General features: G+C 40.7%; 1 protein-coding gene across 5 annotated transcripts; it reads right to left on the bottom strand.

Moving 5' to 3' along the window:
* Positions 1–6,399: 6,399 nt before the first annotated feature.
* LOC121772147 (non-lysosomal glucosylceramidase-like) lies at positions 6,400–11,243 on the bottom strand. Of its 5 annotated transcripts, none has more exons than XM_042169140.1 (19): positions 11,180–11,243; positions 10,952–11,028; positions 10,785–10,889; positions 10,614–10,670; positions 10,461–10,531; positions 10,286–10,385; positions 10,106–10,179; positions 9,928–10,028; positions 9,738–9,841; positions 9,617–9,670; positions 9,477–9,532; positions 9,363–9,401; positions 9,139–9,286; positions 8,880–9,061; positions 8,744–8,811; positions 8,537–8,609; positions 8,338–8,399; positions 7,044–8,250; positions 6,400–6,850 (listed from the first exon to the last, which is right to left on the bottom strand). In XM_042169140.1, exons 2-19 carry the CDS (start codon positions 11,000–11,002, stop codon positions 6,568–6,570), a joined length of 2,835 nt encoding a protein of 944 aa, XP_042025074.1. In that variant the 5' UTR covers positions 11,003–11,028; positions 11,180–11,243; the 3' UTR covers positions 6,400–6,567. The 5 variants fall into 5 exon arrangements, with proteins under 5 accessions (XP_042025074.1, XP_042025075.1, XP_042025076.1 ...); XM_042169141.1 differs by having other exon boundaries at positions 10,952–11,031; positions 11,180–11,232; XM_042169142.1 differs by lacking the exon at positions 11,180–11,243 and adding an exon at positions 11,126–11,140 and having other exon boundaries at positions 10,952–11,031.
* Positions 11,244–18,790: the final 7,547 nt, after the last annotated feature.

Genomic DNA, 18,790 nt, shown 5'->3' with positions numbered 1-18,790 from the left:
TTGTCCCTTTGAACCAAGTTCTTGGGATCTCCAGTCATCATGGTTGGGTTACCACTATGACAATTCTTTAGTTTGTGGATTTCAAACCCATTCCCTCTAGCAACTTATTCATTTGATCACGGTTTAACCCTTTGGTTAGCGGATCCGCTAGATTATCTATTGACTTCACATAGTCAATTGTAATCACCCCTGTTGTGATCAAATGTCTCACGGTGTTATGTCGTCGACGTATATGTCGAGACTTACCGTTATAGAAACCATTGTTTGCCCTTCCAATAGCCGCTTGGCTATCGCAGTGAATCAGCACTGGTGGCACTGGCTTAGACCAACATGGAATGTCTTCAAGGAAGTTCTTAAGCCACTCGGCTTCCTCACCAGCCTTATCCAAGGCAATGAACTCCGATTCCATTGTTGATCGGGCTATACAGGTCTGTTTTGTGGATTTCCACGATACAACACCACCCCCAATAGTAAAGACATATCCACTTGTTGAAAGTGAGTCTCTATTATCGGATATCCAATTGGCATCACAGTACCCTTCAAGCACCGGGGGGTATCTCGAGAAGTGTAGCCCAAGATTTTGAGTGTGTTTTAAATATCTCAAAACCCTCACAAGAGCTCTCCAATGCTCTTTGCTTGGATTGCTCGTGTAACGACTTAACTTGTTCACGGCACAAGCAATGTCAGGTCGAGTGCAATTAGTCAAGTACATAATGCACCCGATGACCCGTGCATACTCTTCTTGTGCAACGGGCTCGCCTTTGTTTTTGCTCAAGTGAACGTCGAGTTCAATTGGAGTCTTAACCGGCGCGCCATCATAGGCTTTGAATTTATTCAATATCTTCTCAACATAATGTGATTGTGTTAAGATGATTCCATCATTCGTTCTTAGAATCTTCATTCCAAGAATTACATCGGCTAGACCCATGTCTTTCATGTCAAAGTTTCTCTTTAACATGGCCTTTGTATCGTTAATTACTTGAGTGTTGCTACCCAAGATTAACATATCATCAACGTAGAGACACACTATAACATGACCGTTATTAGTGCTCTTGATGTAGACACATTTGTCGCACTCGTTGATTTTAAACCCATTTGATAACATCACATTATCAAACTTCAAGTGCCATTGCAATGGCGCTTGTTTCAATCCATATAGGGATTTCACGAGCTTGCATACCTTTTTCTCTTGTCCAGGTACTACAAACCCTTCGGGTTGTTCCATGTAGATTTCGTCTTCTAGTTCACCATTCAGAAACGCGGTCTTTACATCCATTTGATGAATCTCGAGATTGTGCAATGCAGCAATAGCGAGAAGCACCCGGATAGATGTAATCCTTGTTACAGGTGAATAGGTATCGAAGAAGTCATGTCCTTCTTTTTGTTTAAAACCCTTTACTACTAATCGGGCTTTATACTTATCAACTGTTCCATCGACCTTAAACTTTCTTTTAAGAACCCATTTGCATCCTAAAGGTTTAGCACCTTCGGGCAAATCAACCAACACCCATGTGTGGTTTAGCAAAATTGAATCAATTTCGCTTTGAACAGCTTCTCTCCAATGCAGCCCGTCTGGGCCAGCAAAGGCTACTTTTATCGATGTTGGTTCTTCATCCAACATGAAAGCAATGTAGTCAGGACCAAAAGTTTTTGGTGTTCTGACTCTATTACCACGTTTTAGTACTGTATCTTTTGGATCGGGCCTTGCACGCTTGCGCGATTCAGGTTCCGCATCTGTTGATTTAGAACTAGTGGCTTCTTCTTCCACTTGTTTAGAACTAGTGGCTTCTTCAATTCTTGTCTCAGAATTGGTTGATACCTTTTCCTTATCTTTGCAAGGAAAGGTATTTTCGAGAAATACAGCATTCCTCGACTCAATTGTTGTTCCTACTGTGATAGTCGATATTTCAGACTTGTGAACAACAAATCGATATGCACTACTGTTAAGTGCATATCCAATGAAGATGCAATCAACCGTCTTAGGTCCGATTGTAACTTCTTTGGGCGGAGGAACCATCACCTTTGCCAAACACCCCCACACTTTGAGGTATTTGTAGGATGGCTTCCTTCCCTTCCACAACTCATAAGGAGTAACATCTTTTCCTTTGAGAGGGATTTTATTCAAGATATAGTTTGCTGTCAAAACAGCTTCCCCCCACATGTTATGTGGTAATCCTGAACTGAGTAGCAGTGCATTCATCATCTCTTTTAGAGTTCGATTCTTGCGTTCTGCAACACCATTAGATTGTGGTGAATATGGAGCAGTTGTTTGATGAATTATACCACTTGCGTTGCATAACTCCTCAAACGGGGCTACATATTCGCCTCCTCTATCGCTTCGAATCATTTTGATTTTACAACCAAGTTGATTCTCAACTTCGTTCTTATAATTTTTGAACGCTTCTATTGCTTCATCTTTGCTTCTTAAAAGATAAATGTAGCAATATCTTGTGCAATCATCTATGAAAGTGATAAAGTACTTTTTACCACCTCTAGTTTGCAACATCTTTAAATCACATACATCCGTGTGAATTAATTCAAGGGGTTTTGTGCTTCGTTCAACCGAGTGAAACGGCAACTTAGTCATTTTTGCTTCAAGACAAATTTCACATTTATCTTGGATATCCAATTCATTAGCCTTTAGTAAATCTAAATTTACTAATCTTTTAATGGCTTTTGAATTTACATGTCCCAATCTACAATGCCACAAATTTGAAGACTCAATCAAATAAGAGGAAGTAGATGCTTTATTCTTATTGGCCAATGGCTTCGCAACACTTCGAGTTGCTACACTAAGCTTGAAAAGCCCATCGGTTACATAACCTTTTCCGATGGATTTTCCAAACTTATACAAGACAAACCTATCGGACTCAAATACAAGTTTAAACCCTTTATTAACTAGTATTGATCCTGACACTAGGTTCTTGCGGATGTCCGGGACATGCAGCACATCCTTCAAAGTGATAGTTAGGCCAGACGTCATCATGAGAATCACGTTGCCAACGCCGAGGACTTCGGACGATGCTTGATTCCCCATGTTGATCTTCCTCCCTTCAACAGCAGTGTAGGAGGCAAACTTGCTCCTGTCGGAGCAAACATGAGCAGTAGCGCCGGTGTCGATGTACCAGCCTCCCTTGTTATCAACAAGGTTAACCTCTTCAGTGACCACTGCAATGAGGTCGTTCTCATCCCAGTCCTTGAACTCCTTCTCAACGACGTGGGCTGCCGGCTTCTTCTTCTTACTGCGGCAGTCTTTGGCAAAGTGGCCCGGTTTGCCACATTTGTAGCAGTCGCCTTCAAACTTCCTTGAAGGCTGCTTTCCCTTCCCTTTGTCATTTGGACGGTTTGGGCGAGGGCGTTTGTTGGAGGGACCGCCCCGCTCCAACAGGTTGGCTTTGGCTTCATTTGGGGTGAAGCCTTTAGCCTTCTGATCACTTTTGCGCACGTCGGCCTCAATGCGCAACTTCACGATCAAGTCTTCAAGGGTCATCTGCTTTCGCTTGTGCTTGAGATAACTCTTGAAGTCCTTCCAACTTGGAGGGAGCTTGTCAATGATCGTGCACCTTAGGAATTTATCGGGCAAGGTCATCCCTTCAGCCACTAATGAGTGGATGATCATTTGGAGCTCTTGGACTTGCTCCATGACGGGTCGAGAGTCGACCATTTTGTAGTCCATAAACTTGGATGCTACAACTTGTTCCGTCCCTGCAGCATTATCTATGCTATACTTCTTTTCTAGGTTTTCCCACATTTGTTTAGATGTGGTTACATTGGAGTATACATTGTACAAACTATCATCTAAAGCACTTAGAATGAAATTTTTACAAAGGTAATCTCCTTTCCTCCAAGCTTCATAATCTGCCATGACTTCGAGCCTAGTCTCTTGGTCGCTTGGTGTGGGCGGCTCGTTCTCCGTGAGGAAGTTGGCGACGCCCAATGTTGTCAAGTAGAACAACATCTTCTGGTACCACCGCTTGAAGTCAGATCCTCCAAACTTTGGTGGCTTCTCGGCAGGTGGCATCATTCTTGGTGCCAAAGGTGCCGCAGTTGGTCCTTGGAAGGAACCAATTCCGTTGCCCCCGAAGGAGCCAACAACTTGGTTGGGCATAGAGCCCCCACCATTCATGTTGGGCATAGAGCCCGCCATGGTCGTACCAGCCCCGAAGGGACTAGCACCCGCATGAGACCCGAAGGCCCCAGCATTCGTGTTGATCCCGAAAGATCCAACACTAGTATTGAGCCCGAAGGCACCAACACTCGATCCATTAAAGGATCCGAAGGAACCACTAAAAGTGGAACCAACCGAACCACCAAAGGTGGAACCAGTGGACGCCCCGAAGGGGTTGTCCCAAACCCAAGGGACGGTGGATGAAGCGGCTGGGAAGCCAGGAGTTGGCATCATCGAGGGAATCGATGAAGTGTTGACCGGTCCAGTGGTCGCCATGGTGGAGGGAATGGCGGCGGTGGTGGCAGCGGCGGTGTTGGAGTCGGTAGACATCTCCAGCAAAGGTGTTTAATATTTCGAAAGTTTTAGTTCAGTTTAGAAGTCCAAATTCCTTCAAAGGCAAGTTATCTCGTCTTGCGATTGTTGGTTTCTGGGATTACAAAGATAACTACCGGGCGTAATACAACCCAAAAGAAAGGAAAGGAAGAACTGAACTTAAAAATACAACGTATAATCGAAACTACTAAACCAGTGTGATTAGCCGAGTCGAGGAGGCCTCTTCCCGCAAGACGAGATACGCCCCGGTAGTGCTCTTCGGTTTGGCGTGTCGTCCCCAAAGGTAAAACGGCTACGTCTCTATTGATGCAGCACCGCAATCAGCAGAGCTCCGGCGAACTGGATGGAGGAGAGGGCAGAGCTTCGACAGAAAAAACTATGCAGGGAGAGGGAGAGAGCTTATGATGCAGAATGCTTTTTGAATTGTGTAGTGATGCATGGAATGGCTGGCCTATTTATAGGCTCAGTCCACTGCAGGGGGTCAACAGCCATGATGGCTGTCATCATGGCAATTCGTAACCGACGTCGGTTACAGACGTGTGGCAGGAGTGTGCCATCCGTGTGTGGAGCGTGTGGATTTCTCACGTGGCAACCGTGACTGTGCCTCGCTTGACGACGTGTCAAGCCACTTGGATTGCTGATTCGGCGGTGGTCCAAAAAGAATAGTTTGGGCCAAGCACCAAGCCCAAAGACCACCCAAAGACCAATTGCCAAGATCCAAGTCCAAGTCCAAGTCCAAGTCCAAGATCAAGATCGAGATCGGGATCGGGCTCGCCCGAGGCCCGCGACCACGAGCACGAGCACGGGCACGGGCACGGGCACGGGCACGGGCACGGGCACGGGCTCGGGCTCGGGCGGGCGGGCGGGCGGCGGCGGCGGCGCGCGCGTGTGCGCGCGTGTGGGCTCTTTCACCCATCTTGGTCCACTATAATTATTAAGTAACATAAAGTCACTTAATTTATACACATTAAAGATGTGTTAATCCTCCAATGTGGGATAATTAACACTAGTTAATTATTCCCTAAGCTCCATCTCCAAGCTTTAATTAAAAGCTAATTATGCCCAACTTTAATCCACTATTTCTCACTCACCGGAAATCGGATTTGAGAAAGTGAATATACTACATTTACCTATGTAAAATGTAGATCGACGCTATGTCATTTAATTTCACAAAATTAAATGTCTCGTCACATTTATTATTTGGTCAAAATCCATTGACCGGGCATATTTAATCCATGATTTTTACAAATATCAAAGTATAAAATAAATAAAATTGTAAAGTATTAAGAAAATAACATGGATTGAAAACACAACGATAAAAATTACATCGACGCAAAGGTCATTGCCATCACATTAGCATCCCATGTTGTTACAACGATGGTATCTCATCTCATTGAAAGACATTATGATATTATGTGATAAAGGCATTTTGAACTCATGGAATTCATTGGCGAACCACCAGGAATCCATCCCTTTGAGAAACAATATGTGACAAAGGCATTGAGTTGTCGTTGTCATGGAATATGGCAGACCACCAAGATTGTTATTCATTGTACAAATGAGAGATGCAGGAAGAGAATATAGAATGAGGATGAATAAATGGATGATGAAACGAGGTGGGAAATTGTGATATTTATAGATGTAATACTATACTCTCTCCGTCTCATTTCAACCGCTTTTCGGGCACGTATTTAAAGAAAATGATAATAAATAGTTAAAGTGAGAATAAAGTAAAGTAAAGTAAGAGAGAGAATAATGTAGAAGAAACTCTCTTCTTTACTATTCTTTCTCTTACTTTAATTATTTATCATCATTTTTGCAAAACAATGGTAAAAAAGACATCAATCACTTGATATGATTATATAGTTTATATGGGCATCCCTTCATAATATGTGTAATTATTCAAAAATAAGTGGAGTATAATATTATATTGTTTTAACAATGTTATATAACTACCCTTTGCAAATTGTCACAGCAATTTAAATAACTCAATTATTTGTGTACATGGTTGGTATTGCAGGAGGACCAAGGAGTTTTTCATAATTAGAGACAGTTGAGTGAGTATCTTATGATGGAAGATACACAAACACTTTTCTGCAAAGAAACTCATGGAACAATTGTGTCCAGCTCTTGGAAGGCTCTTGTTTGGGCAATATGAGCTGCTTTGCAACCCTTTCAAATCCAGCATGCCTCTTTATTTCATTATCACCACTCCTCGTCACCCGTTTACCCGACACTTGAACACTCGACAAGGCCCATTGCATGCTCCATATCGCCAACGGCCTCATGTAACACAACGATCGGTATTCTCCCTCCGCCCCCCATCCCTCCGGAGTTTGGAATGAAAACCTGCCAAATCACTAACAAATTAGTTTACATGTGTACATGTTATTAGTGTGTGTGTTATGGACTCAATGCCCCACATCAGGTATGAGAACTATATACTGGTGTGTGGTATATAGACAAAATGAGCTATCTCTCATAACATGCTAGTCTTTTGGGCTGAGTTCTTATGTTTAGTCTGTATCAGTGTGTGACTTACCCAAAACCATTTTCAGACCATGCAGATTCATAGATACCAGAAGCTGTCTTGAATGCCATATCGGACATACCCTCTTGCAACATTGCAGCAGCAACTGAATAAGTAACCCCTGTCCAAATCTCCCTAGACTGTAAAGCCGATGTGTCCACTTCTCCATTAGGCCTCATTCCATTCACAGCGCCACACGTGCCCCCCTTCACCTTCATAACGTTGAACTCGTATATTTTCTCAAGGGCACTTCTCACCTTCTGCTCATCAGCAATAGGCGAAAGACCACACGCCCTAGCGTACCACTGCCCAGCCAGCTGGTCTGCTTGAATCGACGCGCTAGTCTTGGCTGCACCACTGTCATAATTGAAGTACGAACCATTCCATAGCTTCTCGTACGCAGATTTCGCCTTCTCAAACTTGAACCACAAGAATTCAGCAGATGGCTCATCGCCAAGCTCGCGCGCCATTTCTGAGGCAGCCTCAAGCGCTGCAGCCCATAGCCCTCCACAATACGAGCTCACTCCTGTAACAGTCCAAGCATCATATGTCATGTCAGGGAAGCCTTCGTTCTCAATCATTCCATCTCCGTCTCTATCAAATTGATCCATGAAGGCTATGGCCACAAACACTGCCGGCCAAACAGCCCTTGCAAAACTCTTATCACCGGTGGAAACCATATCTCTGTACACTTGGAGAACAAATTTGGAGTTCAAATCTTTCCATCTGTCCGTGTTAAAGAGGTTATACGCGTTGACCTCAAACCACGGATCGTTAAGCCCAATATCATGTGGGACAGCACCAATAACTTTCTTTGGAACCATTGTACCGTCGCTCATTATCTTCATCTTGCGCGGATCATGCATCATCACCGCCTTGGCAAAGTCTCTCTGGATGCTCAGCTCCAGCTTCGGGAACAGCATCAGCATAGCGAAAGACGAATAGAAATGGACATCATAAGTATTCCACATGTGATACTCTATCCCTTCTAGATATAAAAACTGCCCTACATTCTCTTCTTCGGGCGCCAGCAAACAAGGTCCAAAAGCTGAATTTGATGTCAATGGAGGTTGCATATCCTCCACAACAGCTCTCATTCTTTCAAGGATATTACTCGACATATCGTTATCTATTTTATGGCTAAACTCCACAGATTCTTCGCCTATGGAAAATCTCTGTTGCAGAATGCAGGAGAGGTTTTGGATTGGTAAGGATCCATCTGGCAAGAACAGAAGAGGAATGCGAATGATTCAAGAGACGATGTATCTATTGACAAGGATATCGATTTTGTCATGTATGTAAATACCTGTCCAGATTGTGCTCCCTGCATTAAGATAGTAGAGCTCATTGAAAAGAGTGATTGGGTACCTGTGGTGTGAGTTCACTTTTCTAGTAACTATCATTGAAAAAATACCCGTTGATACTATTGAAAACCGTGTTTTATACGCACATTAGTACATGTTTCATACGCGATAAAGCAGTATGTAGAATAAGTTTCATTTTACCATTCTGGAAGCCTTTTATCTTCTAAGATTGGCCTTTGCCATTCTTCAATCTGGTGCTCCCACTTTGTATGCTCTAATTCAAGACAAATTTAGATTGGATCAAGAATATCATAACAAGATCTCTCTTCTGTGGAACTACACTTGAAAATTAATATTTCAAGCAGAGATAAACTTCACCAATTGAAGTATGCAAAGATCAGATATTACCTAGAAGAGCATCTGATGCGATTCTCGCTGCAGCATCACCATTAGCACCGTAAAACTTTGTATACCTTCTGCAGACGAGCAATGCAAATTTCAGCGAAAAGAGCGAATATTTGGATTATCTTGTTTATTCGCTAACCTGTGGTAAGTCTTTCCACTTGAGAATCTTACTTCAGGGCAGTCCCATGCCAAAGCAAACGTTACAGCTTTAGACGAACCTGGTGGAACATTCACGGAAGCCGATAAGGCAGCTCCAATGGATGAACCTACTTGTGAAGGTAATCGTTTCGCATCATCTTTAATTCTGTCCAGGGAACAATGCTGAAAAAAAAAAGAGAAATTATAGTTGAATAAATGAGCTAGATGTTGCACTCTTGCTTAAGCTTACAACAACTGACCTCTTTAATATTTTCCCAAATCTTTTTTGCTGTCATCATCTGTGAAGTAGTCCCTGATATCAGAAAACAAGGATATTCCGACACATGAACCTCGTTTGTCTCCTGAGCAGCAATAGCAAAAGTCACGGGAGGGCGTTGATCTGATGTGCTGAAATAATCACACCATGTTGTATGCATTACAAAGTTTGTTAAAATTATTAGAGTAGTAGTAGAACATAACTTACTTGTGATGCAGAACCACACAATGCACGCCTCGTTCCATCCTGCAAGAAATTTTCAACAGTCACGATACGAGTATATACACAAATTTGCATATAATCGTAGGGGAAACTTTATACATGAGTCTTTCATTAAGATGGCCACCACTAGATCCGGAATCTCCTCCCACCGAGTTCTGCACAACAGATGCAATAAATTTAAGTTGGAAAAGCAATTGGTCATATTGTGATGGAGTTTATTAAGAAATGCGATAACATACGGCCCATGTGAAAAGCAGTGTTGCATCAGCAGAAGTCGTCCCTGAGTTTGAGATCTGAAAAAACATTACCACAACAGTACGTTTCAAAAACGATAGTTTAGAGGCTGAGGCTTTCACATACCGTAAATGTAAATACAGCAACGGGGAAGCTGCTGTCTCTATAGTTATGCGGTATAAATGGTGAGATCTGACGGCAGGTGATGCTGATCTCCGGATCAGGTAAACCTATACGCATATTAGAATCAAAAGCAGAGGATAAAAATACAGTAACAAAATTTGGAAGCTAGATAGATAGATATATAGTAGTATACCATCATATATTGTCCAAGCTCTTGGAAATAAAGCATGATAGGTGCATTTCTCTCCATCAAGGTTCCAGTCCCATGATTCAATGCCCTCTCCTTTCTCCTTTCTGAACCCATCACTTGCTATAAGCTAACTCGACACAACAAAATTCGATGAAGTAATGGTGTAAACTGTATGGCTCACCCCTTTATAGTTGTTGGACTTGTGGAGCACAAAACTGTGCTACATTGGCGTCCATTCGAGCGTGAAATGAAAGCCTAGAACACAGCCAAATAAAACCACCAGTTTTATTGCATATATTTGCTAAATAACAACAGAAATCGTCAAGTAAACATGATGCTATTCCTAAGGAGAGGTACTTACTGAAAACTGGTTTGCTAGAATTGGGGTGTCTTCGCATACTGTCGGGAAGAGCTGAAAGCGTTGGAACTCGCCTCTCAAGCTTCTCCCAATGCTTCCACACCTGAAGTAGGTAAAAAGAAGCTACATTGAACACCAACTACTGAACTAATCTTGTTAATTCAGGAGCAATATTTACCCAATGCCACCTAAAGGAACGCCATGCCAACACGTGAGCAGGCGCTTATGATAAGGATCGACTACTGAAGGCTGGATCAACAAAGAAGAAGCTATTCATTAACAAAGTAATCAAAATCAAAGCAATGTAAGTTTGTTACTAGACGAGTTATACCGTTCCCTTGTCTGCTTCTTCCTTAATATGCCGGAACAACCTCACTCCCAACGGAAGCTTACACAAATCAACTGTTAATAATCACACTAAACAACAGTTTGCAAATGCAAAAATATCTTAATTCTATGTCTACAAACACTAGCTGGTGTGGGGGAAGGAAATGATGCTCACCAAATTCAAAATCTCTCCAATTCTAACAGAGTACTCTTTGGGTAGAGGAGAAGTATGATTGAGCTTCCTCTGCCACGTCAGCTCAGGAGGTTTTCCAGCAGCACCCTGAAAGTATAAGTGAGTATTTTTTGTATGTGGAAATCAAGAATCATTTTTTATTACTATACCTTTTCTGGTGAATCAGAATGAATCCTTTTTCCCTCATCATTCTCCATCATCAAGCTATCTCAGCAATTCAAAGAAACTACTGCAAACAAAACTATGTGTTCATGAATCATGATCATTCAAAGAGAAATCAATCAAGAACCTTTTTCTTTAAGTAACTAGCACAACAACATCACCAAACTCATGTAAGCTCCTGCTAATAAGATGAGCTTAGGGAGATGATCACTTGCCTTGATAGCAAAGTCGCACCTAACTTAGTTATCAGAACTCAAAGTTTTCTACATTAATTAATGACTATTTTGTCCTAAATCATTTTTAGCCTACTCTATTTGTCGCATCATTTGTATGACTTTTGTCGCAGGTGCTTCTTTTTCTAACACGCATTATTTTTAACTTATTTTTGTCATAGTATTCAAATACTAAGTCCTCCCTCCAGTCACATATTTATCGCACTTTTCTATTTTGGCTCGTCTCAAACTACTTACAATATTTCTATTTTAAGTAAAATTTAAGGTATTTAATTTATATATTATAGTTAATTAAGTGATTCTGAGTTCTTGTTACACTTAAAATACTAATATAATTACATTAAACAAATCAATCACAAATCTACAAACAAAAATGAAAAGGGCGAATAATAAGGGATGGAGGGAGTATTAACCATGATGACATTTGGGTCGAAAAATGATCTAAAATTTATGATATGGAGTATTTTTTTTGTTATTAATCATACTCCTTTAAAGTTGAAGAATTGGGACGATCACACCAACAACTAGCATGTCCATTTGGTTGGGTGGAAAAGTCGAATTTCGCGTGTACAATAAATTTCTTATGCATTATATTTTTATTAAACATCATTTATAATCTAACAGAAGTTGGTAGAGCGATGAGATTTAAAAATATGGGTGGCAGACAATGAATAAAGATAAGGTGATATTTATTTATTTTTCTCACATCACGAATTCTTTACATAATTGTACTTTAATAGTGCAATTATTAAATGTTTGAGATTGCTTAGATAGCAACCATATTGTTAGTTTAACATACGATGGACGGCAAACAATCCTATAGTCTATAATACATCAACAAGTCCAAAGGCTTCTATTGTAACAACCGATGATCGATGAAATAGAAGAATATCAAGTTAAACTTCACTTGGATATTATCTAGCCATACGACATAATGTACTGAACTGAAACACATATGAAACTTTTTGTGTGATTTATGCAAACTTCAAACATTTTGTATCAATATTGACCTTGGTATTATTTAATTGTTGCATAAAGGCATACTACAATATTCTCTGTTGTACAAAAAGCTATGGTCCATTATATTGAAAAAAACTAATTAAGCAAGCTTGAAAGTTGTTGGTAAGTGGTTGGAAGAGGAAGAAGGAGACCATGAAAGCCTTGTTCCTCCATGGACCGATGTGGATGTTCCGCTCCTCCGCTGATTTCTTGGCGGCATCACAGAGCAGGCGAATGATGGCCTTCATATGCTCCCACTTGCCTATATACATCTCCGGCACTTGCTTTACTAGTTTCTTGTATTCCTCACTTGCTTTCGCCATACTAAACTCTTCCCTAAACCCTACTTCTACTACATATCGGATCTGCTTCTTCTTTCCCTCTGTGTTCACCCGCACCTCTATGTACTCGTGCCACCCTACACATATTATAAATGTCAGGGGCGTATCCGAGTCCTTATACCTTGGATTAAATGATTGTGATAATAATAGTTAAGCTTCTACTAAAAATCTATATTATTAGATGACATATGACATTAATTTAACTATTAAATCACAGGATCCAATGATTATGTGTTTTGCATATATTTAGCGTCAGGATACTAATACATCCTCATATGTGTGTGACACTAGCTAGGCTTATTATACATAAGATTAAATAGTAGTGGGCCGGCCCAACCCTAAAACTAAATTGAGCCCAATATATATATATATATATACCTGCTGGAATGTTGTGAGTGGGCTTCCAGTGGGAAAAATACAGGGCTGCATTGAGGCCCTTGCTGCAAAGCTGATTCACAGCTGCTCGCCGTAGGCAGTTTGATGTGCTTCTGTTACTCTCTCTCGCTATCTCTATTTGTCTCTTCATTTCTTCCCTCAGCTTCGGTCCAACTGCATTATATTGCTCCACTATTTCCTGCCCATTTACACATTTCGCATAATCCAATTTTTCTTTTTGGAAAAAAAAAACTAACAACATAGAACAATCTAAACTAGGGATGTCAATCGGGCTGGCCCGTCGGGTTTCGGGCCAACCCTACTCGGGTTGCGGGTCAATCGGGTGCGGGCTAATCGGGTTGTGATTTCTTTCGGGTTATAAAAGCTCAGCCCTAACCCTAAAAGCTCGGGTTTCGGGCTAGCCCAGCGGGTTAATCGGGTTGCTACCGATAATATTAACATGCGATCAATCCAATAAATAATGATTAAAATTACTAATATTCATACAATGTAAAACATTTAATTATGATATATTTAAGATATATGCTTAAACTCAATCATAAACATGATCAAATAGTAATATTTGAGATATTTCGTAAAATTTTAATGCATGTTTTAGAAATTTAAATATATTTTTTGTGAATTTGAAGTTTTTAATTTATTTATCAATTATTATATTAATAAAAATTAAATATATAATTTGTATATTTAATATAAAATTGAAAGTTATTTTTTAGTTAATATTAATCAATGAAATGTCGAATTGAGAGTAAAAAAAATAGAACAATAGAAATTTTATCGGGTTTTCGGGCCAGCCCATCGGGTTTTCGGGTCTGGCCCTAAAGGGTTGCGGGTTAATCGGGTGCGGGCTAATCGGGTTGTGATTTTATCGGGCTAGAAATTTCCAACCCTAACCCTATAAATTTGGCGGGCTATTCGGGCCAGCCCACGGGTTACGGGCTACATTGACATCTCTAATCTAAACACTAGCTAGGCAACCAATCATGTGTACGATTTCGAATAAAATTATGAATTAGAATTTATTGCGCAACAGCAATTACTGATCTACCTAACTCCACCCGAGTAGTCTACACTTGGTAGAATTAGAAAATATTGGAAAGAGAGCCCAACATTCATTATGGAGAGTTTCTAAGTGATGCATAGTTCCTAAGCTTTGTAGAGTATCAATTTACATTTATTGAGGTACTAGAATATTCTCATTCACCCTATAAATACTAGGGTGATGAACATTTGGAATACACAAGAAAATACAACCTTTTTCCTCTCTACTCTCTACATAAACTATGTCTTACCAATCCTGCTATACCTCTCTCGAGATGGTATCAGAGAAGGAAATCAACAAAAAGCCTCAAATGGAGGTCAGTCAGATACACACTCTCGAGCTATTGGTCGACTCTATCTCAAATCTAATTGATTTTTACAAAGCCAACACAAATCAAAACCAAAAATCCTACCACCCCGACGAACTTCAGCGTAGAGTCCATTCCTACTGCAGATACACCCGCGAGCCCCTAGCTTCCCAAGAAATCCCAAAATCTAAATCGAGTCCCTACTCCGAAGAAGACCAGCAGTGGCGCTGCCTCTTGCTCGCGTAACCACCGCAACGGTTCTCCTTCCAATCGACGTCTTGGAGTATTCAGTCAGCAACCGGCGGGGCCGACGCTGGAACTCTCAGAGGGTGAAGGAGCGTCGGCGGCTTTGCGGTGGAGAAGGAGGAAGAAGCAGAGGAGGCGCAGGGCCAACGCACCAACGGACAACGCCTATCCATCGGATATCTTCGAAAAGAGCATCGACGGCGGCGGCGGCTTTGCGATGGGAAACGGGGAAGAAGTGAAGGAGAATGAAGGGGAGGCGGCTAGGATCAAGGAGTGTCCGATTTGGGGGTTTTCTAAAAACACCCCCTCCATTTTGCAAATAAGCCCCTCAAGTTTGAGAAAATCCCAAAATAAACCCCATCCCAAAAATCCCTACCAAAATCCCCCCAAGTCAATTCTGATATTACAAAATCCGCCCCAGTTGACCAAAAAATTGCAGAAAAAACCCCATTTTGTTCGAATTTCCTAGAATACACCTCAAACTTTTGACAAAAATGAAAATACACCCCAACATTTTGAATTTCAGCCTTCCATTACTTGTACAAACACATTCCAAGCTTTAGCGTACTCATCTTCCTCAAACATAGGACCTAAGGACTACTATTGGATTTTTTACTATGGGGCAACCGATACCATGTCCTTTGATGCATCGGACTTCCTCGATATTTCTCAATCCACAAAAAAATTTGTCCAAACAGCTAGTGGGGAGTTAGCACAAGTAGAGGGGGCGGGAACTGTCACTATCTCACCAACCCTTCGCCTCTCGAACTGTCTTTATGTTCTTTCATTGCCCACAAACAGCTAGTGGAGAGTTAGCACAAGTAGAGGGGGCGGGAATTGTCACTATCTCACCAACCCTTCGCCTCCCGAACTGTCACTAGTGGGTGAATCCTCGCCGCCCCCTCACGGTGCAACACCCTCGCCGCGGTGAGCTCGCTGGAAACATTGGCCCATCATCTCCAGCCTCAGTTTCTCTCGATCCTCTCTGTACCACATGCAATTGTAACCCAAATGCAGAGGGTTGGGTGAATCCTCGCCGCCCCCTCACGGTGCAATGCCCATCGTCTCTAGTTACCTCAGTTTCTCTCGATCCTCTTTGTACTGTGATCGAGAACAATCGAAATGATGATAGTTGGGTTCAACCTCGCTGCCCCCTCACAGCGATGCGACCCCCACTTGAACCTGAGCTTTTCGGCGACTGGATCGACTTTGCAATGATAGGAATACATTGTCTAGAGTCACATGGCATAAGTCATGGAAAGACTTCTCTACTTGCCTTAACTAAATCATCTAGGGTGTCGCATGTAGTATGCAACTGCAATGACTATATTGCTCTAAACCAACCCAAATCATTCACATTAGTATCGGGTGAGTTTTGGAACTACTGCACTATTTGTATATTGAAACCATTTTGAGTGGCAACAGCCCTAAAATCTGGGTCATGATTTGCAATGTGTGGTTTTGCATTGTCTTGTTGAATAGTGATAAAGTTACTTCTGCCTTTAGGCCATTTCTCCATTATAGCTGGGATGATCTGAATCCATAAACCACAAAAGAATGCATCAAAACATTTATTCCACAATTATATGGAATGCATATATGTCTGTCTTTATTGCACAAATATGCAATGATTTTCAGTGTAGCATCAAATAATTGATGGATTGACATGCAACAGATTGTGCATATATAAAATGCATATATAGAAAGTATATATAGAATGCATACATTACCTTGTTTATTATGCATTGCTTAGTGACCTCTTTGGTGATGCTTGCAATAGGCTTAGTCTCTAAAGTACCTGCGCATCTGTTTTTGGTGTTTCTTTTTGCTGGAACTTGTTCCGTGAATGGGAAAATGCCTATTTTCCCATCAAATAGAACATCTCTATTGTCTGAAAACAGTGGTCTGGTAACAGCGCACATAAACATGATCTTTGAGATGTAATTTTTGTTTTTACAAGTGCGATGTGGTTCATTCTCTTCCGTTGCCAAATAGTATCGTTGGGATCCTTTAGTGATGTAGAACCACTTCTCGTCTATGTGGACAGTATTGTGCATGTTCCTAAACAAGATCTTGTTTAACATTCTGTCAAGTTCTATGGCTTCTAGTGTAAATGTCAATCGTAAAAGCTTGTTGGGGGTTGTTAAGTCAGGCCGTATTGCTGAAGTATGTGACCTAATCAGCTCAGCTCTCACCCACCTCCCTACTATCGATTTACTGCATCCTAATCCAATCGCTAAACTTCTAATGTTGGATCTTTTCGAAAAATGCAGACTTTTCAATAAGGTGACATCAAACTGAATTCTTTTTGCATGTTCGGTCTTCTTCTTATTCACTAATTGTATTGCATTACCTTTGTTTTGTTGTTGTTTTGCAGCATTCCAATATCTTGAGATAGTTTGTCTTGACATACCAAACTTTTGATGAGCTTCCTTGATGGTGCCACGAGGGGGTTTTCCGTTCACGCACTTTCCGAGGATGAATTGGACAACCAAGTTCTTCTTTTCTGAGGAATACTCTGTGTGACCCATTCTGCAAATGCTGTAATGAAGTTGTGTTGCTAAAATGAAGTGAGGAATGTTGAAATGAAATTGCAGAAATGAAGTTGTGAAGATATATATAGAAGTCTGTGGAAAACTTGTAGGCGCCATTTCTGAATTTTTTGTTTTCTCCATTGGCGGAAATCTAAAATTTTTGAATGGATTGATAAATGTATTCGGCTGCAGTCTATTCAATGAAATGTTTGTTTATTTTAAAAGTGTGTTTACTGTTACAGCTGGATTGAATTAGTAATTTAATTATAAAATTATAAAAAAAAAATTAAATTATAAAGTGAAATTCAATTCACAAATTAATTAAAAGTAAAAATGAAGCCAGATTAGAATTTCTTATAGAAATAAAAATTACTCCAGAATAAGTATTAAAATATTACTACTTGTTAAATCACTTCATCCACCCCACTTAAAACACTAATCTCTCATTTCTTAACCTCTATGCCCAAAAGTTATAACTCAACTTTTATGGGATGGAAAGAGTAGTAAATAAGAATATATTGTAATAATTTATGTGGTCACATATGCCACATATCACAATAGTCTTTAGCGTGACCACGACAATCAAAATTGACTAAATCTCTTAGCATGTATTATAGAAACTTAACAAGATGCATGATATAATAGTTTGTCATTGAATAAAGCATCATCATATATTGGATAATAGATATTAAAAAATGTGAAGGTGTGTGATTGATGTGAGTAACAAGATGAAGCAATGGTCAATAAATGAATCAATGTACCAAATGGCACAATCTCATTGATAAATAATTTTTTTAAATTTATAATATCTTTTATATATTCCCTCCCACCACTTGAGGTGCTGGCATGTTTTCTAGTTTTTTTTGTGCTTTCTGTGTGGGCTAATGTCGGTTGTTTGTTTTTATTTTTTAGGTATAGGTGTAGAGGGAGTTGGGTGTTGTTTCGGTAGGAATATGGAGCTTGTGACTTTGGGGAGTGTTGGTGGGTCGTGGGGTTGGTGTTGTTGTGTTTGTTTCTTTTATTTTGTTTGGTCTTTTGTTTTTTCGAACATTTATTTGTCTTGAGTATTTATAACCTATCCTAATAGTTCGACCTCCTCATTGATCCGGGAAAGAACCCTAAAAAAACGGATGGGGCTTTTTAGCCCAACTCAACTTAAATTAAAATACATGTATCAACACTAATTAAACAAAATAAACGGCCCATGTACTCTAAACATAGTCCTGCAAATGCGTGGACCTTTGGGGTCCGGCAATGGGTTCGTCCGTCTCTGAAGGTGTCGTTTCTTCCTCTTTGTCTCCATTTATCGTGTTATTCTGCTCTAGGTCCGGCTGACTCGTATCACATGTCAACAAATTTTTTGGATCTCTCTCAAAAATAGCAATGTGATTAGCGACATGACCAAAATTTTGAGGGTCGAGAAAATCAAGCGATGATGTGAGCAAAATCGTTGACCTGGACGAGCTCTCGGATGCTGACAAGAGCTGTATTCGACAAAATGTTGATCGCACGAATTTGAACGCAAGGCATAATGTATGATGCAAAGGATCGAACAGTTGGTGTGTAGATGTTCAGAACTTGATCTACACTCATCGGACACAAGGGCATACAGAATTCAACCTCTCTCCTCCTCAATCGAGCTAGATTAATCGTGGCCTAGCCACACTTTCACCCAACGAACAAGTCGTCTCGTACATTATCATCAAGATTCAGCATAACACCAGCACA

The sequence above is a fragment of the Salvia splendens genome, chromosome 16 (genome assembly GCF_004379255.2).
Source record: "Salvia splendens isolate huo1 chromosome 16, SspV2, whole genome shotgun sequence".
Lineage (NCBI taxonomy): Eukaryota > Viridiplantae > Streptophyta > Magnoliopsida > Lamiales > Lamiaceae > Salvia > Salvia splendens.
The sequence above is the reverse complement of the archived record's forward strand: the minus strand, read 5'-3'. Positions and strand labels throughout refer to the sequence as shown.

Coding starts and splice junctions, on each gene's coding strand:
- LOC121772147 (XM_042169140.1), bottom strand. CDS start 11,002: ATGATGGAGAATGATGAGGGAAAAAGGATTCATTCTGATTCACCAGAA. Junction 10,532..10,613: donor AAGAAGCAGACAAGGGAACG/GTATAACTCGTC, acceptor TTGTTGATCCAG/CCTTCAGTAGTCGATCCTTA. Junction 9,842..9,927: donor AGCTTGGACAATATATGATG/GTATACTACTAT, acceptor ATATGCGTATAG/GTTTACCTGATCCGGAGATC.